This window comes from Ipomoea nil, unplaced genomic scaffold, assembly GCF_001879475.1.
Source record: "Ipomoea nil cultivar Tokyo-kokei standard unplaced genomic scaffold, Asagao_1.1 scaffold1770, whole genome shotgun sequence".
Lineage (NCBI taxonomy): Eukaryota > Viridiplantae > Streptophyta > Magnoliopsida > Solanales > Convolvulaceae > Ipomoea > Ipomoea nil.
The window spans coordinates 746668-766117 of record NW_017618198.1 but is presented as its reverse complement, the minus strand read 5'-3'; the positions used below and the strand labels follow the sequence as shown (position 1 = coordinate 766117).

Genomic DNA, 19450 nt, shown 5'->3' with positions numbered 1-19450 from the left:
AAATTAAAATAAGTAGAAGAAACTGTTAGGAAACTGTAAAAATATACTCACTTTGACTTGAACTCAACAAACTCAAAAGAACAGTGATTAATCCACAGTTTTGTAGCATCATAAGAGCTGATTAATCCATACCTAAAACAATAATTGTGGCCACTTTCATGACTTTATTCTTCAACCAAGCCTTGACTTTACTTAAATCACCTCAACATTCTAGAATGTTGATCCTCTTACATTGTTTTACCTACGTATAAAACAATGTATTCATAAGTTATTTATATTAGAATTGGTAATAAGAAATAAACCTCTATAACTATTTTAATATTTCAGAATGGCTTGTTCATCTTAGTCCTGCCGAGTTGAATAGCAACCATTCATATCCACAACCCTAATTTTCAGCCTATACATTAGAATACCATCAGACTAACTCCTCAGACATTTTAAACATTTATTCATTCCTTCACTGACAGTAAGCTTCTTGTTGCAACCCCTAGTTTTGCAAGAGCTATAATACCAATAATTAGAGCTCTTGATTCTAGATATTCTTGCAGCAACCCAAAAAACCCCAAACTGTGAGTAGAAGTATAAAATTTTTTAGTTATAACAACTCAGTTATTAAATAATACATTCTGAGTTGCAATTCAATCAGCTCAACAAACTAAAAAAAAAACCTCTTCTTTCTCATAGATATCATTTGGTAACCACTTCCATTGTACCTTGTGGACTCATCAACCTGAAAAATCTCAACTTCTTCCTTTGAGATATTGGCATGGATATAGGTTCCCTAAAAATTTGTAACTAAGATTAAGACAAGAAAACACTTTATATCATAAAACAGAGAGTAAAAAAATGGAAAACTGAGGAAAATTTACTATCATAGGAAAAAAACAAAACAAAACTGGAAAACTGATTTTACCTCCTCATTGTAAATTAAACATTCTTCAATTTTCATGATTTCGGCTCCTAACTTCTGGTACTTCATATGTTATTGCTCTTGGTGTGCAGTGGACTATTATCCTAATAAATATTGAGAAGGCTTTTTTTTTTTGTAGAGTATTCAAAACTGTTTCATATACTTTCTCAACGTACTGAAGCACAAAGAACCAATAACAGAGGCTCGAACTCATAATCTTCCAAATGAAAGTCCAACCCGGGTACCATTAGACCACATAGTCCTGATTAATTCAGCCAACTTTGACATCTTTAATATAGGCTAAACCTAATGAGTGGCTGTAAACCAATGTGAACATCATTAATAATCGGAACAAAAAACAATCTACCTAAAACGACATAGTTTTTATTGGGCGGGAAAATGCAAATCAGAAAGTTATTGCTTTAGATTAGATTAATTAGATTAGATTAGATTAGATTACACAATAGTATTTTAGTCTTTATACCACTCATTTCTTTCTCAACTCCAAAATCCTATTTCTTTATACCACCAAACAACTAATTTGAATTCATACTTTATTCCTGCCTTATTCTTTTCCCATCAAATTACAATTCATTTCCCTGGGCAATTCACATCCATAGTCCTCTTCTTTAGATCATCCCATTCTTGAATGGGCAATTTACAGTCACAGTCACATTCCTCTTCTCTTTGTATATTCCAGCACCACTCCCCCTCCTCCCTGACTCTTTTTTACTCCCCCTCCTCCCTGACTCTTTTTTACTCAAAGTCACAAGGAAATTTTCAACCTGATTTGACTAATAACTATAATTAATAATAGTTATTATTAAAAGTTAATAATAAATTAGTACTTAGTTGAATTATTAGTGAATTAATGAAGTGATTGGATTTCTTTTAAATATTAATTGTTAACAATTAAATTGTTGATGATGAAGTGACAAAAGATAGTGGAAAATGTGTCTTCTTCAAGCTAAAAGATCCAAATTTAAAGTTAGAGGATGCAACATTAAGACTAAGAGAAGTTTGCTCTAGGTGAAGATAATTGAAGAGAAGGTTTGGGGAAATGTTGAGTTCTTCTTTTTCTATAGCCAGTAAGCTTTAGACGAAATTGTGTTTTTTTTTTAGACCTAAATAATTGATCATTGGTCTAAGGCAATGTATACCACATTTATGTTTGAAGAAGCTTTGTAGACTGTATGAACTTTGTACTATTTATACTAGTGTTTTGATTCTGTAAATACATACACCATTATTTATTAGTTATTTACTCCATCTGTCCCATTTTATCTGTCTTACTTTTCCTTTTTAGTTTATCCCAAAATGTTATCTTCTTTCAAAAATTGAACATCACCATCATTCTACTTTTTTCTAATTACCCTCTATGACTTTTACTTTCTTTATTGCTTTTATTTCCAAAGGTGAGAAAAGTGAGGGACATAATTAGAAAACACATAACATTTACTTTAATTTCTTAAAAATCGTACAAAAAGTAAATGAGATAACTAATTCGGGACGGAGAGAGTAGTTATTAATATGCATGTACTAGATATTGAACCGTCTATGAGGTGTAATTTAATGCCTCCTAGACTCTAGGTATTAGGGTATTATTATAATTTGAAATTTGATATAATATAGTGTACCAAAATGTCGTTTTAATGATTTATAATTGCGAGTTTTATTTTGAAAATGAACAGACACAGTATTCAAGGTTGTGTCATCAATAACCATGAGGGATTAAATATTTTGCAATGAAAATCTCAATAGTTTTACTAAAGGAAAAATAACACTTGTTCCCTGAAATTATATATTTATAGTACTTTTAATTTTCTCCTGAATTATTTATGTAAGCACATTAGTTCCCTTAATTATTTTAAAAGTGATGGTTTTTCCTCCTGATATATTAAATTGACATTTATACCTTAAAATAAATATTTTATTTATTTTCCTTCTCAAACAAATTATTGCGTATACGTAGAGATGGTCACGGTTCGATTCGAATTGAATTCGACACTATAGCAATCGAATTAAAGGTTTCCGGTTATGATTCAAATCCAGAACCCAATATTTGGATTTCAGTTTATTAAAACTATGAATCGAAAAAACTGCATCCTGAACCGTGAACCGGCGGTTCCGGATCCGGTTCGCAATATTAAAATATGGCAATGATTTAAAAGTCGTGGGACCAAATATGAAAATTTTAATAGTCGAAGACAAAATGTGGCAATGATTTGAAAATCGTGGGACTAAATCTGAAAATTTAAATAATTAGGGACCAAATGTGGCAAGAATTTAAAAGTCATAGGACTAAATCTGAAAATTTTAATAGTCGAAAACCAAATGTAAAAATAATTCCGTACTCGTGGGACTTTTTTTTTTTGTGTCAAGAGTTTATTTTCCGTTGACTAATTACTTAGTGCATCCAAACATTGGAAATCATTTTCTGGATTTCCAAACACACACTCAATTACTTTAAAATTACAAATATAGTCTAATAGTTTATTTTTTTTGTCAAGTCTGGACTAGTGTCCTTTCACTACAAAAAAAATGTGAAAATACTGACGGATTTAACGACGGATTCATTCCATTGTTAAAGTAGCGACAGAATGTTAGGTATGCACATATGCTAATGATTTTTTTGGTCGCTTGAGACTCATGACATGAGGTATGGGAATCCAATTCTATTATTGAGAGTTTTTTTTTGACATTTAGTCTTACATTGTCATATTTGGCCAATCTAATATAATTTTCACTTTTTCAGTCATTAATAACCAAAATAAAGAGGAGTTGCAGATATATATAGAGAAGAAATTGAGGGAGAATAATGATATTAATTAAAATCCTACTAAACCATATTTATACAAAAAGATAAGATGGATGTCCAATGAGTAATAACAAAATTATTATTCTCTAGCTATATAATATAAGGATTAATCCATTAATGTTAATTAACCTGTAAAAGAATTCTAATTAGCAATAATGTTAATTAACAGGTTCTTTACTCAAACTATTATACGGCAGGCAGCTGGAAATATCGGCCTACTCCGTGTTCGTTATCGCCGGACAAACAGTCACCACCAACCTTGACAACGTCTACTTCGAAAGAGGCGGCAATAGCAAATGGATGGGCACGCTTGTACAAGTCGTCGGCTTTCCGATCCTCATTCCCTTCCTTTTGATTAAAACCGCCTCCATGGCCGGAGACTTTTTTCGTCTCGGGTGGAGACTTTATTCGTTTTTTTTTTTAAAGTTTAAATAATTTTTTTAAATAACAATTTTAAAGAAAAAATGGAATGACCTGTTAGTAACCTGAAAAAACCTGTAAATTGGACTAATTAAATGAAATTAATTAATTTAGGGAGTTAATTGTTGTTTTTTAAAGTTTAGTTATCTAATTGTATTATTGTGTGCAGTTGAATTGACCTATTTGACCCTTATTCATAATAAGGCACCGGAGACATATTAATATAGTGAAAGGACTAAAAATAATATTTAAAGAAAAAAAAAAATTAATACTCCGTATCAAATTGGACATAAATTTTGAAAACAGAATTATTTTCCTAATCCTAATATATATGGATTTGTTGGTGCATGCATATATTTATTATATATACGGCCTCTCTGATCTCGATCTCTTCCGATCCCTCTTTCAAAAAGCCCTAGATAGCTCTAGGATATCTGATCTCGATCTCTTGCCGCTTCCACCACCCCCGGTAACCTCCATGGCGGCTCCCAATTCAGCTAACCAAAGCCTTCCTCTTTACTCCTCCGTCGATCCTCCGTTTACTCTCCCCACTCCTCCTCCTAATCATCCTATCAACATCTCGGAAGTGGTGATCGACGAGGACAACCTTCTTGGCTGGGGAGAAGATTCCTACGTGCACAAGGCCTCCCACCCGCCTACTGGCAAGGACTATGCTTTGAAGAGGCAGCGCCTTGGACTTGGAAAATTTAGCCGCCAAATATTCAGCACCGAGATCCAGCTACTCTCAAATCTCGACCACCCCAACATCATCAAATTCTTTGGCTACAAGACTGATGGCGAAGCTACCTATCAGTATGGAGGTCCCCAACTGCTCCTCGAGTATATGGACCTCCTCTCCCTCGAAAGCAAATACTTTCCAGATGAAGCCTATCTCTCTTTCGTGGCCAAACAGATTCTTTCAGCTCTCAACTACCTCCACACTCGCAACATTGTTCATAATGATATCAAGCCTGAGAATCTCCTCTTCAACTCTCAAGGCGTGCTAAAGATAGCTGATTTTGGGATTTCGAAAATACTCAACGAGGAAACATGCGGCGAACTCTTGCCCGGAACGCTGGGATACATGAGCCCTGAGAGGATTCACGACTACTTCACCCAGCAACACGGACTACCCAAAGCCCATGCATATGCTGGGGATATATGGAGCTTTGGGATGAGCATCTGGGAGTTATATGTGGGAGACTATCCATTACTTGATGACTCCTTATTACAACCAACTTCATATTTGACCGCCATCAAGACCGCCATTTCAGCCTCTCAGCCACTGAGGCTAATGCCGGCCGGTACTTCGCCAGAGTTAAGAAATTTCATTGCATGTTGCTTGGAGATACATCCTCAGAATCGGGCCACCGCCGAGGATCTGTTGGGCCACCCCTTCATTTTGCGCCAGCCTCTCATCTCAAATCTATAACACATTAACACCCCACCCCTGCAAACTCTCATCTCCTTATATTATATATATATATATATATATATATATATTAGCTAGCTAGCTAGAGAATAATAATTTTGTTATTACTCATTGGACATCCATCTATCTTATCTTTTTGTATAATCTTGGTTTATTAGGATTTTAATTAATATCATTATTCTCCCTCAATTTCTTCTCTATATATATCTGCAACTCCTCTTTATTTTCTTTTCTTTTACTGTAATTTCCATTTTCCACTGTCTCCAATTAAGCATTAAAATGACAGTTAAAGGGGGCATTAAGCATCCTTAATAGAACCAACATTGTGAATGATCTAATATAATTGACAGTTAAGGTTGCTGTGTCAAATATCCTTCCTACAGCAGACAGTTAGTAGTGGGGAATGGGATAGCATCTGGTCTGAATTTGAGTGAGAAATGTGAGTTAGAGGTTTGGATTTTTTGTTCATTTTGCAGTTCTGAGATCAGGTTTTGAAAATTATTTGCACATGCCAAATCGACCTGTTATTACACTACAAGTATACACTGTTAATCTTTAATTTATATCTATGTCTATGCAAATGTTTGAAAATAAATTTAGATTGAAGTTCGTTCTCTATAAATTTGGTCTCTGATTATTAATTTTTTTTTTTTTTTTATATTTAATCTCTTGACTTTTAAATTGTTGTCACATTTAGTCCATACGAGGAGAGCAATACGGAGAGGTAAGGTTAATACATATAATACAATAATATCTATTCTGATCATATGAATTGTTTATTAATAAATCAATGTTATTTTCTAACAATCTGTGAGAAGGTACTAAAGAGAGAATAGAAAATGCTAATAGAAGCAATAATATGAGAATGATGATGCTGGTAAATTCTTCACTTGCTAATGATGCCAATTTTGCTTCCAGATTAGGCCTCAACTCAGGAGACTCAGCAGCCTGAGCCAGCTTCCTTTTAGAACTACTTACAACATATATTTATGCTTCACAAGGGTCAGTTTGCTTCAAGCTAGTTTGACAATTTCTGTGACAAGACCCCTCTGATTAGGGCTCTTCATCTCATTGTCCTTAAAGCTTATATCAGCTTCTACTTTTTCTGTACCTTGGCCTGAATCATCCACATTAGGTGTTTGGCCATCTTCCTTTCTTATAACTCCAGGAGTCATTGGGACATTTTTACAAGTAAGTGATGTGCCCCTTTCTTCTCTTCTTCTTAACCTCACCTCAGTTTGCTTGCAATTCCCCACCAGGTGACCAAACCGGCTACATGCAACACAAAAATTCGGTAGTCTTTCCACCTCTACTTTCTGCCAAAACCCATCCAAACCTCCTCCTTCACCAAATTCAATCCAAATGCGATCAAAAACAGATTTATACACATCGATTTCAATCCTCACCTTTGCCACATTTGGCCTAGTTCGTCTGATTGTGGCCGAACCAAACTCTACCAATCTTCCAATTGGTTCACATATGCGAGATAACACATCAAAATCGAACAAATGAATGGGTAGCAGAGGCAATTGAAGCCATACCAGAGTCAGGGGAGAATCACGATTGGGGTAGACGATCTGCTCCGGCATCCATCGCGACATCCACATCCGGTTATCCGCAATTAGCATCTGATTTCGCAACCAAGCCCTTCTGCAATCGTTCTCAGATGAGAATCGTAGCAAGACAGTTCTCCGATTCAGATTCGCGCCTGGCAGAGAATTTGTTTGATCCAGAAACTCTCGCTCAATTGAGTCCACGCACTTCAAAGCTATGGCTCTCTGAGCGTATTTCAGATGGAGATATACAACCGCTGCGGCTGATTGCTCCAAACTCGGAATCCTCTGCGGATTGACCGGAATCGACGAAGCTCCTCCCTTCCACTGCGGAACGGCTACGGCTATGGCTCCCTGAACGTATTAGAGATGGAAATATACAACCGCTGCGGCTGTTTGCTCCAAATTCGGAGATTGAACGATCGGATGAGCTCCTTCCTTCCCCTTCGGAACGGTTGTGGAGTTCGCCTGAGATCGACTTGGAATCCACGGATCTCCTTCCTTCCGCTGCGGAAGAGCTATGGAGATCGACGATGGACAGACTCGGATCGCCTTAGCATAGGCTTTGTTGCTACGCATCCTCTGCGGATGGACTAGGATTGCACGGCGTCGCTTCACTTCATCGACTTCTCCGGCACCGGAAAAAGTAACAGCGTGGATGAGCCCCCGCCGCTCTGATACCATGTCGGAATATGGACTACATGATGAAGCAGAGAGAAGAAGCCGAGAGAAGAAGATGATATTATTGATCAAGTGTGTATTATAGAGAAGACAAGATATATATGAAGTGGTTAAAATAGAAGAGGATTAGGAGGATTGACAAAAATAGCCCTATGCTATTTTCATCCTCCAACAGTCATAGAAGTTCCCTCTATCAAAGTACATTTCTGACAAGGAAAAACACTAAACGTACAATGAAAACAATGAAATAACTATTTTATATTATATAGTTTACGTGAAGAGTATTTATAAGGTTTATGATCATTCAATTAATAGTAGCTCCCAAAGCTCTCACTCTTCTCAACAAATTCCAGACTTACATCTATCCAACTTGTTAGTCCAAACATGTTGATCAATTTTGTTGTTATACGTACGAGATTGAAATTTATTTAAATACTGATTTTGTATTTTTAAAACATGATGTCGGAGTGAAGTTTTGCAGTGGTGACAAATTCATAATTTTTTTTTTTCATTTTTTATATATTATTTTGAACAAGTTTTTGGCACACTCACTTCTATCATAGCGGCAAAACAATAATGGAGTACAAGTAAAAATTATTATTATTATTATTATTATTATTATTATTATTATTATTATTATTATTATTATGTGAGGAATTTTATAATTAGGGGATTCAACTATACTATTTGTTCTATACAAAAAAAAAAAAATAAATAAAAATATTGGGGTCGTAATTAAATAGTGAGGAGAAAAGAAGAAATAAAGAGTGAGGACAAAAAAAGAGTTTGCAAGAGTGAGAGATGGAGAAAACAAACATTGTAAAAGAGGATGCATACATGATACATCCGATCCTCTGATCTAATTATAAGCGAGCGATTCACATTGACTCGTAGGAGTAAATTTCGATTCTTCTCACGTTTGACCACACCACAAATTGTGGAACCGTATTTCATCATCATCATCATCATCATCATCCAACAAAACAAAATTAAATCCCCAGTGAATTGAATAAATTAATTAAAGAAGCTAGCTAGCTAGCCATATATCCCAGGCCAAGATCAGAAACCACATGCATGCATGTATGCATGCATAATAATTAAAATGAAGTGATCTGAAGTGACAAATATAATGTGGCTTCAGAGTTCGAAACCGGCAGGGGCAGGACAAAAGACGCCTGCCCCCGCCACCCGTGGCCTGGTCGCCCTCGCCGTTGACAAAGACAAAGGGAGCCAATCTGCCCTCAAATGGACTACTGAAAACCTCGTCTCCAGGGGTCAAACCCTCGTCCTCATCCACGTTCTCCACAAATCTTTCCGTACGTTACTTTAATTTCTCTCATCTTTCATTTCCATAATCACATATCTGTAATCATATATATTGTTTACAGATGGTTCTGCCAATGCGCCTCCGGATCGCAAGCAACAAATTGAAAAACACACCAAAGAATTGTTCGGTGTTTTTCATGTCTTCTGCACCCGTAAAGATGTAAGCTAAGTTACGTTTTACAAATTTTTCATTAAGGCCAGATTTGATATATATATATTTGTGGGTACCCTGCAGATACACCCCATGGATGTGATTCTGGAAGACACAGATGTATCAAAAGCGCTAATGCAATACGTGTCTGGTTCTGGAATCGAAAACCTGGTTCTTGGTGCATCAAAGCATGGATTTCTCAAGTTAAGTCGTCCCAGCCGCTGAGGTTTCTCATCGCTAGAAATTATAGAATTTCCCACCACCGTCGAAAGTCTTACGACCACTTTTGATATCTCGAAAAAACTTTGTCGCTATTTCCGACCACTTTTTTGCTTTCAACTTAAAAATCACTTTGAGGTGGTCGGAAATTCTATAATTTCTAGCAGTGGATCTGGTCCGTCCTACTTTTGATTACAACCTCGATCCATCTCATGATTATTCATATAATGTTGTGGTTTACAGGAGGTTGAAGGTTATGGACATCCCAACCTGCGTTTCAAAAGGAGCCCCAGATTTCTGCACCGTTTATGTCATTTCCAAAGCCAAAATCTCCTCCGTTCGAAACGCTTCTCGTCCCGCGCCGTTTATGTCCCCACTCTACAACCAGATCAACAAGAAGAACGATGAACAACAGCCCGACAACAACAACAACACCAACACCAATAACAACGCCAACAACGGTCCCCCGACCGCCGCGGTCGTCCCCAAAGCTGTAAACTCTACTTCTCCGGCACCCACACGCCACAAACACACTCCCACTTTAAAAGGTTAACCACTATCATAATTAATGTTCTTCTTCTTACAATAATACACTGCTGGAAATTATAGAATTTCCCACATCTTAAATCAAGTTCTAAGTAAAAAGTGGTCGAAAATAGTAATAAAGGTTTGTCCGGATACCAAAAGTGGTCGGAACAAGACTTTCGACTTGATTTGAGGTGATCGGAAATTGCATAATTTCCCGCAGTGCAATATTATATTTTCTAGAGGCCCGCCTAGACTTAGTAACTGGTGTCAGTGGACTTGACATTTCACCGGCCTCGATCTGTCCAACAACAACCTACATTATTGTTGGATAGCTAGCTAGCTTAGTTGGTTTTGTTGAAGAATGCAGATAAACTTCCAACGTTTGGAGAAAGGAACAATCGCCCATCTTTCATGTGTAACAACGACATGGAAATACCAATGAGGTAACGAAAAATGATCACAATTCAACCTAACAGTATATATATATATATATATATATATATATATATATATATATATATATATATATATATATATATAATAAGCTAAGATTCCACGTGAATGCATGCATGCATGCATATATATATACAGGTCACCGTTTGATAAAGCGGCAGGAAGAGGGATCCAAGGGAAGCCATTTTCGGACATTTCGGACTCCGACATGGATATATCATTCGTGAGCTCCGGCCGGCCAAGCACCGATGCATCGTCTATGTTCAATGAGGGAATGGATACGGGGCGAACATCTCGGGTATCCACCTGCAGCTCCGAAAGCAACGGGTTTGGATCAAAGGCCAACGATTCCAACTCCGTCACTGATTTCTCAACCGCCTCCCTCGAAAGCGTAAGCCAATTCAAGAAACAAACAATCATTATCTTCTTTAATTCTGTGTTTTCTGAAGAATGAATAAATAATACAGGAAGAAGGCGATGCTGAAATGAAGAGGCTAAAGCAAGATTTGCAGAAGATGATGGACTTGTATAGCACCGCATGCAAAGAGGCGTTAACTGCAAAGCAGAAGGCGACTGAGCTCCAGCTATGGCGGATTGAGGAAGAGAAGCGATTGGAGGAGACATCAGATCAAGAGGACGTGTCGAAAGTGAGTTCAGAGGGTGGGATGAGAAGTGGGTGCAGTGAACCCAACGCGTCGTCCACGGAGGAGCAAGACAATGGGAGATGTGACTTTAGATATAGAAAGTACACCATTGAAGAAATCGAAGAAGCTACAGAACGCTTCGCCGTATCAAGAAAGATTGGAGAAGGAGGGTATGGGCCTGTGTTTAAATGTATTCTTGATCACACCAACGTGGCCGTCAAGGTGCTACGCCCTGACGCTACCCAGGGCATGTCCCAATTTCATAAAGAGGTAAATATATATGTCTTTACTAAAAATTTATACAATAATTTTGATCTCATGAGTATTAACAAAATGACAATTTTGATTCACATATTCAATTCTTACCCATTCTCATTCATAACTATTGTTTTAGTACTAATTTTTATCCATAATTATTGTTCTAATCACCCCTTCATTTGTGAAATCAAAAAGTTGCATCTTCGAGACCCTTTTTGCTTCCCAAGATGATAACATGTGCATGTCTTGTGAATAACATTCGATATGGTGGCTTTCTTACCTTATTGGAATCAAGTTCACTATAAATCGGGAATGAAAGTAAGGTAAGAAAATAGTAGTATTATTAGCTCATGGCGTTATGTCCAAAAGAGTACATACAAAGAATGAGATACTGACACAAAACGGCGGCTCAAAGAATATATAAATACGGAGTAATAAATAAAAAAAAATATATAAATAATAAATACTATAGCCCCTTTCAAAAAAATAAAAAATGTTATAGCCTAAGTAATGGATTAGAATAATATCTAGGTGTATGTGTTAAAAGTTAAGAACCCTTACTATTTGGGGAGAGGTTGTGATCCAAGGGATGGTTTTAAAGGGTAAGAAAGCCACCATAATGATTTGAGTGTGAATAAAGAGATTTAAGATCCTAATTTAAGGTAGGATGAGAATACAAATTGCGAATTGAGAATCAGGATCAATCTTAGAGCTTAAATCATTTTATTTATACTCAAATTAAAATCTTATGTTGAAAATGAGGAAAATACCTTTAAAATTTTTAGATGTCGGCATGTCTTAAACGGAGGGGTAATTGATGAATTTTGGTACTAAAATAATAATCGTGCATAAAAATTGGTAAGAATTAAAGACCAAAACGTATTGTCATTTTGGTAATACTCGTGGCACCAGAATTGGTATTTGCAATACATAATTAAAGCGATACACAGGTTCAAGTGCTGAGTTGCCTTCGCCATCCCAACATGGTGCTGCTGCTGGGAGCTTGTCCGGAGTATGGGTGTCTGGTGTACGATTACATGGGGAACGGGAGCTTAGAGGAACGAATCTTGAAACCGGGAGACAAACCGGCGCTTTCCTGGCAAGTCAGGTTCCGGATCGCGGCGGAGGTGGGGACGGGACTGTTGTTTCTGCACCAGACGAAGCCGGAGCCGGTGGTGCACCGGGATCTGAAGCCGGGGAACATCCTGCTCGACGATTGCTTCGCGGCCAAGATCAGCGACGTAGGGCTGGCGCGGCTGGTGCCGCCGACGATGGCGGACGACGTCACGCAACTGCGGATGACGTCAGCGGCCGGAACTTTCTGTTACATCGATCCGGAGTATCAGCAGACGGGGATGCTGGGGGTGAAGTCCGACGTGTACTCGTTCGGGATCGTGCTCCTGCAGCTGATCACGGCGAAGCCGGCGATGGGGATCGCTCATCACGCCGCCGACGCCTTCGACAAGGGCACGTTCCTGGATATGCTGGACCCCGTGGTCACAAATTGGCCGGTTGAGGAGGTTTTAGCCATGGGAAAGCTTGCCCTGCGATGTGCACAGCTCCGGCGAAAGGACCGGCCGGATTTGGGGAAGGAAGTCATGCCGGAGCTCCTCCGGTTCAAAGAATTAGCTGATCAGAGTATTAATAAACACATGATGGTTATCGCCCAGGCTAGTTGAAAATTTAAATTCATCCATCTCCGATCCTCCCCGACCACCACCACCAAAATACGTATTCTGTCTTAACTAAAAAAAAAGTTATGGACTTTAGTTATGTATATAGAATAGAAGAAAGCTCAGGAGGGTACAATTAATGCCATTGGAGCTTATCTTTGTATCATATATATTATCACAAATTAAATTATGTCTAAGTTAATGGCTGACTGTTTCATCAATCAATTAACAACCTAGTTTCTCCTAGAATCATTTTGTAAATTGTATTCATTCTTGACACTATTTGCAGATACTCAATTCTCTCAATATGTAAATCCCTATATATTACATAGCCATGATGGTACCTAGTATAGGCGGTTTGTCCTAGAATGGTTGGTCGGACAATCTCGAAGAGAGTACTTTGTGTCGGACCCTCGGACTAATTAAGTGAAGAGGTAGCGTTGAAAGAGACATTCCACATGTATTAAAAGGGACGGGTTGGCAGATTCAGGGACACTAATGGCCAAGATTTAAGGAGATTTATTGTCTTAATTTAGAGATCAAAATACTAAATTCGCAAATGACTGATTTTGTACTAGTACGAGGAAAGGATACATAATGAATAATGTGAAGTAGTGTAGATACAAAAAATCAAGTAATACATGATGACAACAAATAAAATTAAAAATAACGACTCCCAAACACTCTCCTGTGGTGCATGATCAACAAAGAATTGCTGTGACAATGAGTACAATAAATGACCTAGGACAACAACAACTCACTATCCTAGTAAAACATCATCATTCAACATTATTGATCCCAGAAAACATCATCTTTTTCCCCAAACTCACTCATCATTCTGCCAAGAATGCGGAAGTGGAAGAGAAACATGCAATCACTTCAATTCAAACTTGAGAGCTGCTCATGAATGAACCAAAAGCCTTCACTGCTCCTGCCCTCAAGATGAACTGGTGGTAGAAGGCTGCAATGGCTGCACCAGTAAAGGGTCCTACCCAAAAGATCCACTGCACAACAATATGAAACACAAAATCTTCAAAAATCATTGAAGAGGAAATTAAACCATTCTGCAAAAGAAGAACTTAATTAGATTAGTAGCCTCACATGGTCATTCCAAGCTTTGTCCTTGTTATACATAACAGCAGCTCCAAGACTCCTTGCAGGGTTGATGCCTGTGCCGGTGATCGGTATGGTGGCCAAGTGAACCATGAACACTGCAAATCCTATTGGGAGAGGTGCCAAAACCTATATATATATATATATATGATTCAAAAACAATATTTGACATTGTTAGTCTTGATGAGGTTTTTTTGAACTTCCCAATCAGCACCAGTGCCTTTTACATTAGATACAACTAAACATAATACGTCTCTACTACTCGAAAATGTGCATGGGGTAAACTTGCCTTGTAATCCTAGCCGGCAAAGGATTACAAGGACGTAAATTTAATCAGGTTGCTCATAGCTGATAGGTTCAATTTACAAAGACTAATAGGCGCCTCCCACTTATTATGATTATTAAACCAATTCAATAATCACTACTGAAAATTATGGAATTTCTGACCACCTAAAAGTGATCTTAAATCAAGTTTGATACCAAAAAGTGGTCGGAAATAGCAACAAAGGTTTTTCCGAATACCAAAAGTGGTCGGAACAAGGCTTTTAACTTGATTTAAGATCACTTTCAGGTGATCAAAATTTCATAATTTCCAGTAGTGAATCCAATCAACTGGGATTACCCACGCCTGATTATACTTAATACTATGAAGATAAGAGTTCACAAACAACAGTTTAGAAATTTCTTATATAGTCAAGTTGATAGTATACTATATTGTGACAACAAACATATTATATTGTCAAATATAATGTTGATTCCTGTTTGCATAGTCCTCACATGCCCACTTTTCTATTCAATTATCCAGTTGAGAATTAAATAATTAAGCAACCGTTCTTAGATTCTTGAGCATCCAACTTCCAAACAAAAGACAAAGCTAGAAATATAGTATATATATATAGTATATCTAGGAGTGTGTGAATGCTTACAGGGACATGTGAATCTCTGGCATTCCTCTTGGGATCAGTGGCTGAGAAAACAGTGTACACAAGAACAAAAGTTCCGATGATTTCAGCGCCCAAACCCACGCCGTCGCTGTAGCCCTCGGCCATCTTGTTGGCGCCGCCGCCGTACCTGGTGTAGTACGACGACTGGAAAGCTTTCACCAGCCCGACGCCACATATGGCCCCCAAACACTGCGCCGCCATGTACATCACCGCTCGGACCAGCGAAACTTTCCGAGCTAGGAATAGCCCGAAGGTCACCGCCGGATTAATATGACCACCTGCATTTAAAACACCATTTTGGGGTGATGAAAATGGAAAATCTATCTGAGAATACATAATTAGGAAGAGAATGAATATAATATAATGCGGACCTGAAATGCCGGCGGTGCAGTAAACAAGAATGAAGATCATGCCACCAAAGGCCCAGGCGATTCCAAGAACGCCGACTCCATTGCAGGCGTCGGCTTCCTTGCTGTGCCCAATCACAGTCAAGACTGTGACGTAGAGGAACAGAAGCGTGGCTATAAACTCTGCTATCAGAGCTCTGTAAAACGACCACTGCGTCAGCTCCTCCGGGTCGATCAGCGGCGCCGGCGGAGGATCTTGGTAGTCCTTCGCCGTGAACGACCCTGCAGGCTCCGCCGCCGTCCCCTTAGCCATGGAAACAAAGTTACTGATCAAAGCAATAACAGTAGTGATATGATGGCAAATGAGCTTCTGTGTTGAGATTTGAGTGGAGATGGAGAGGTATATATACTGAGGCGCTGTTGCGTAAGATTAGGTGTATGTCAATAGTGTATGAAGACTCCTTAAATTTTTTTAATACTATAATTATAATAGCTTAACCATAATAGATGCAACTAGATATTTACTTGATTGTACCAGATACCATTCATGGATTAATTATATTTGATATTCAACAATATATAACTATAGTAATTCTCAAATAGTACAGATTTATCTCAATGATTTAATAGATAATATTTGGGAGAATAGACATTATGTCAGATGGCATGTAGTTACCTCTTCCATGTGAGTGGTCATGAGATTGAGAAAGTATGTTTGCACAGGTATTAGATTCATAAGCTTCTAGTACGAGAATGTTTCATCCTGTTGGTTACTCTTTTTAGGGCCATAACCATTTTCGAATCATGCTTAGCTTGTTTTTTATTTTGGTGACAAGGAAAATCCAAAACTACTACTTGGGAGTGTACACAAGATAAACATCATCTTGTGATCCTAGCCACTAAAATACCAAATAAATCAATTTAAATTGTTCATAGCTAATCGGCTAAAACTAATAATGATAATAGGTTGTTATTGAAGTCAAATTTAAAACTTTGTAATTATTAATTAAGCAAATTTCTGGATCAACTTGACTGGGGTTACTCCATCCAAATATTGGTGTTTTTTTTAAGAGCATTGTATGTTGTCGTGGATCATATTTATCAAGTAATTAAGGTATTAATTGTTTTGCATAGTCTAATTTAAAAAAAAAAGGAAATTAAAATAAAAGGTGGAACACGGTTTTTAATGTTGTCATATATGTTGACGATAAAATATTAGGTTGTGGTTGGAAATGAAGGAATGGAGTCCTGTTTTATGCCCGTTGAGGGCGGCAACTGTCCCAAATCAAAATGCCGTTTAATAATCAATCTCAGGCCAGTAATAGTTTGGCAACAATTAGGTTTGAAAAACAAAACCCTCAATCATTTAATTTACAGCTATCATTTCAGCATCATCCAAATGCTAGTGTGGCAATTAAGTATGTCAAATAATCAAATTTTCGCCCCAGCCTGCACGGCACAGTCGTCATAAGGTGCACTGTTAGTTCGAGATATGGATTTAACCTTATTGTATGCATTAATGTACAAGTACTATATGGGGTATGAGCGTGAGAACTCCTTAATGAAATGTATATGAAAAGGTTTTGGTTGCAAGTGGGAGTTATAAATTGGGATGACCACTAGAATTTGTTTTTGGGAATATGGTTTTGGAGTTATGCTTCACGGATATGGAATACATATATATAGCAGCTGCATGTGTATATCGAAAGTTGTTTGAATGAATTGATTTGGCTAACCACTACCCATACAAGAACTTAAATCCAAAGATATTTGATTCTCTCTTCAAATCATATTTTTATGTTTAATTTCTAAACTATTCAATTTGGGACTAATTTAATTGTTAATATAACAATACACACACACTTTTGGGATTATGAATGTGATAGTGCGGGTTTCTTTCAACTTAATTAGAAGTCTAGATTTTAATTGAGTCACGTTTGAAATCATATTCAATACGAACATTATTATAGCAACTATTAAATACCACGATATTTATGTATTAAAATAAAAAAAATAAAAAAAAAGGAAAGCATATTTTTGAATTTGTCTCATAAGTAGTTATCTTGGTCTCTCATCACTATTAAAAGTTGTAAAAATATACCATCAATGTTACAATATTGTCTTAGTTTTGTTCCACAAATGAATGAAAATTTAAGATAGCGTTGATGTTCAAATATCTTTATAGACATTTTAACACTGTATCCTTTAAGCTCATTCTTAAAAGTTGTAAAATATATCATCAACGTTACAAGATTGACACAACTCTACTCCACACATGAATGAAAATGAAAATATAAAATGACGTTATTCTTCAAATATTTTTATAGATATTTTAACACCTTGAATGTTAACCAGTTTGGTTGGTGCGAATGGCCACGTACTCTCGTTGTGGCCTGAAAAATAAAAAATACCCTGAATGTTCGACTTTTGAGTAAGATAATTAAGTATAAAGGAAATAACTCTTTACATTATCGTGAGGACAAAACTACCAATCGTTATACCGTGCACCACGGCGCACATAGCACTGTGCATCCTGCGCCTCTCAGAACGACGTCGTTTTGTTAAGTTGTTAAAAAAAAAAATCTCTGTTTCGAATGCACATAAATTCATAACAGAATACACATAAACTCATAACAGAATACACATAATCTAACACAATACATAATACACATAAGCTTTTAACTGAATACACATAATGGGGTTTGGTTAACATAATACACATAAACTCTTAACTGAATACACATAAACTCATAACACAATACACATAAACTTTTAATTGAATACACATAATGAGTTTGGTTAACATAATACACATAAACTCTTAATTGAATACACATAAACTCATAACACAATACACATAAACTTTTAATTGAATACACATAATGAGTTTGGTTAACATAATACACATAAACTCTTAAGTCTTAACTGAATACACATAAACTCATAATACAATACACATAAATTTTAACGGAATACACATAATGGGGCTTGGTCTGTTCGGACGAACGGAGTGACGTCAACACGAAACGCGCGCGTTTTGTGCCTGGACGCACATTGCTATGTGCGCCGTGGTGCACGATATAAATTGCCCAAAACTACCCCAACTTTATAAAATTAAATGTATATTATATACTTAATTTTTTTACTTTTAAATTAAGATTAAAATATAAAAAGTAACTTTTCTTGATGGGCTTATTATTGTATACGGAGTAGTGCGTTTTACAGTCGTCGTCGGTGCAATTTAAGCACCACCAGGCCACCTGCAAATAAAAATTCCGTCTGCATGCACAATCAGTCAGTCACATGAACCGCAACTAACAACAAAGTCACCAACCGCACTACAACATCGTATGTCCACCTTGCTCTTTGTTCCTGCTGATGTTCATTATAATTATGGTCAAATGTTTCACACGTTTTAATTGAATGTTCACTACCGTCACACAGATTATTCATCACCTGCCCCAACCAAGGAACAAGCTAGCAAATTAAACCCCCAGTACATTGCTAACCTACAATATAACCAATCTCAGAAATTAATCAATTGATCAATTAATTAAAGTACTGTTTCGTTAGTAATCACATGGTTCAGTTTATATCTAGAAAAATATATAGAATTGGTCATGTTGTAAATATCAGTGTATACACACTTTAACAAACGTAATATCCCATAATTTATTTTACAATTTTAAGATAAAAGTTATTACCGAGATTGAGATCCTTAGAATTTAAGTAAAGTCGTTTTCGACACTAGACCGAGTCATGGGTGGATAACGGGCAAGGGCGATATATGACAGCACGCACCGCCCACGCAAATGAGTAGTTGGAGTTGGCTTACTATATTGGTTAAGTACGGTTGGCCTTCCTTCCAATGATCTCATGCCACGTATGCTGCCATCCCCTCTAGGCATGTCACGACTTAATTGTGGTTGGCAAGACAAACACAAGCCACGTCACAATTTTTTCCAACGTATAACACAATC

At 37.1% G+C, this 19450-nt stretch overlaps 2 protein-coding genes across 3 annotated transcripts; one reads left to right on the top strand and one right to left on the bottom strand.

The window, feature by feature from the left end:
• The first annotated feature begins 8855 nt into the window (after nt 1-8855).
• LOC109192565 (U-box domain-containing protein 52-like) lies at nt 8856-13269 on the top strand. Its single transcript, XM_019343261.1, has 8 exons — nt 8856-9130; nt 9203-9300; nt 9376-9494; nt 9754-10058; nt 10406-10481; nt 10630-10882; nt 10959-11405; nt 12344-13269. Exons 1-8 carry the CDS (start codon nt 8944-8946, stop codon nt 13070-13072), a joined length of 2214 nt encoding a protein of 737 aa, XP_019198806.1. The 5' UTR covers nt 8856-8943; the 3' UTR covers nt 13073-13269.
• A 349-nt stretch (nt 13270-13618) lies between these two features.
• LOC109192564 (aquaporin PIP2-1-like) lies at nt 13619-15856 on the bottom strand. 2 transcript variants are annotated; one of them, XM_019343260.1, is made up of 5 exons: nt 15495-15856; nt 15106-15401; nt 14168-14308; nt 13945-14070; nt 13619-13895 (listed from the first exon to the last, which is right to left on the bottom strand). In XM_019343260.1, exons 1-4 carry the CDS (start codon nt 15781-15783, stop codon nt 13951-13953), a joined length of 846 nt encoding a protein of 281 aa, XP_019198805.1. In that variant the 5' UTR covers nt 15784-15856; the 3' UTR covers nt 13619-13895; nt 13945-13950. The 2 variants fall into 2 exon arrangements, with proteins under 2 accessions (XP_019198805.1, XP_019198804.1); XM_019343259.1 differs by having other exon boundaries at nt 13619-14070.
• Between the last annotated feature and the right edge of the window lie 3594 nt (nt 15857-19450).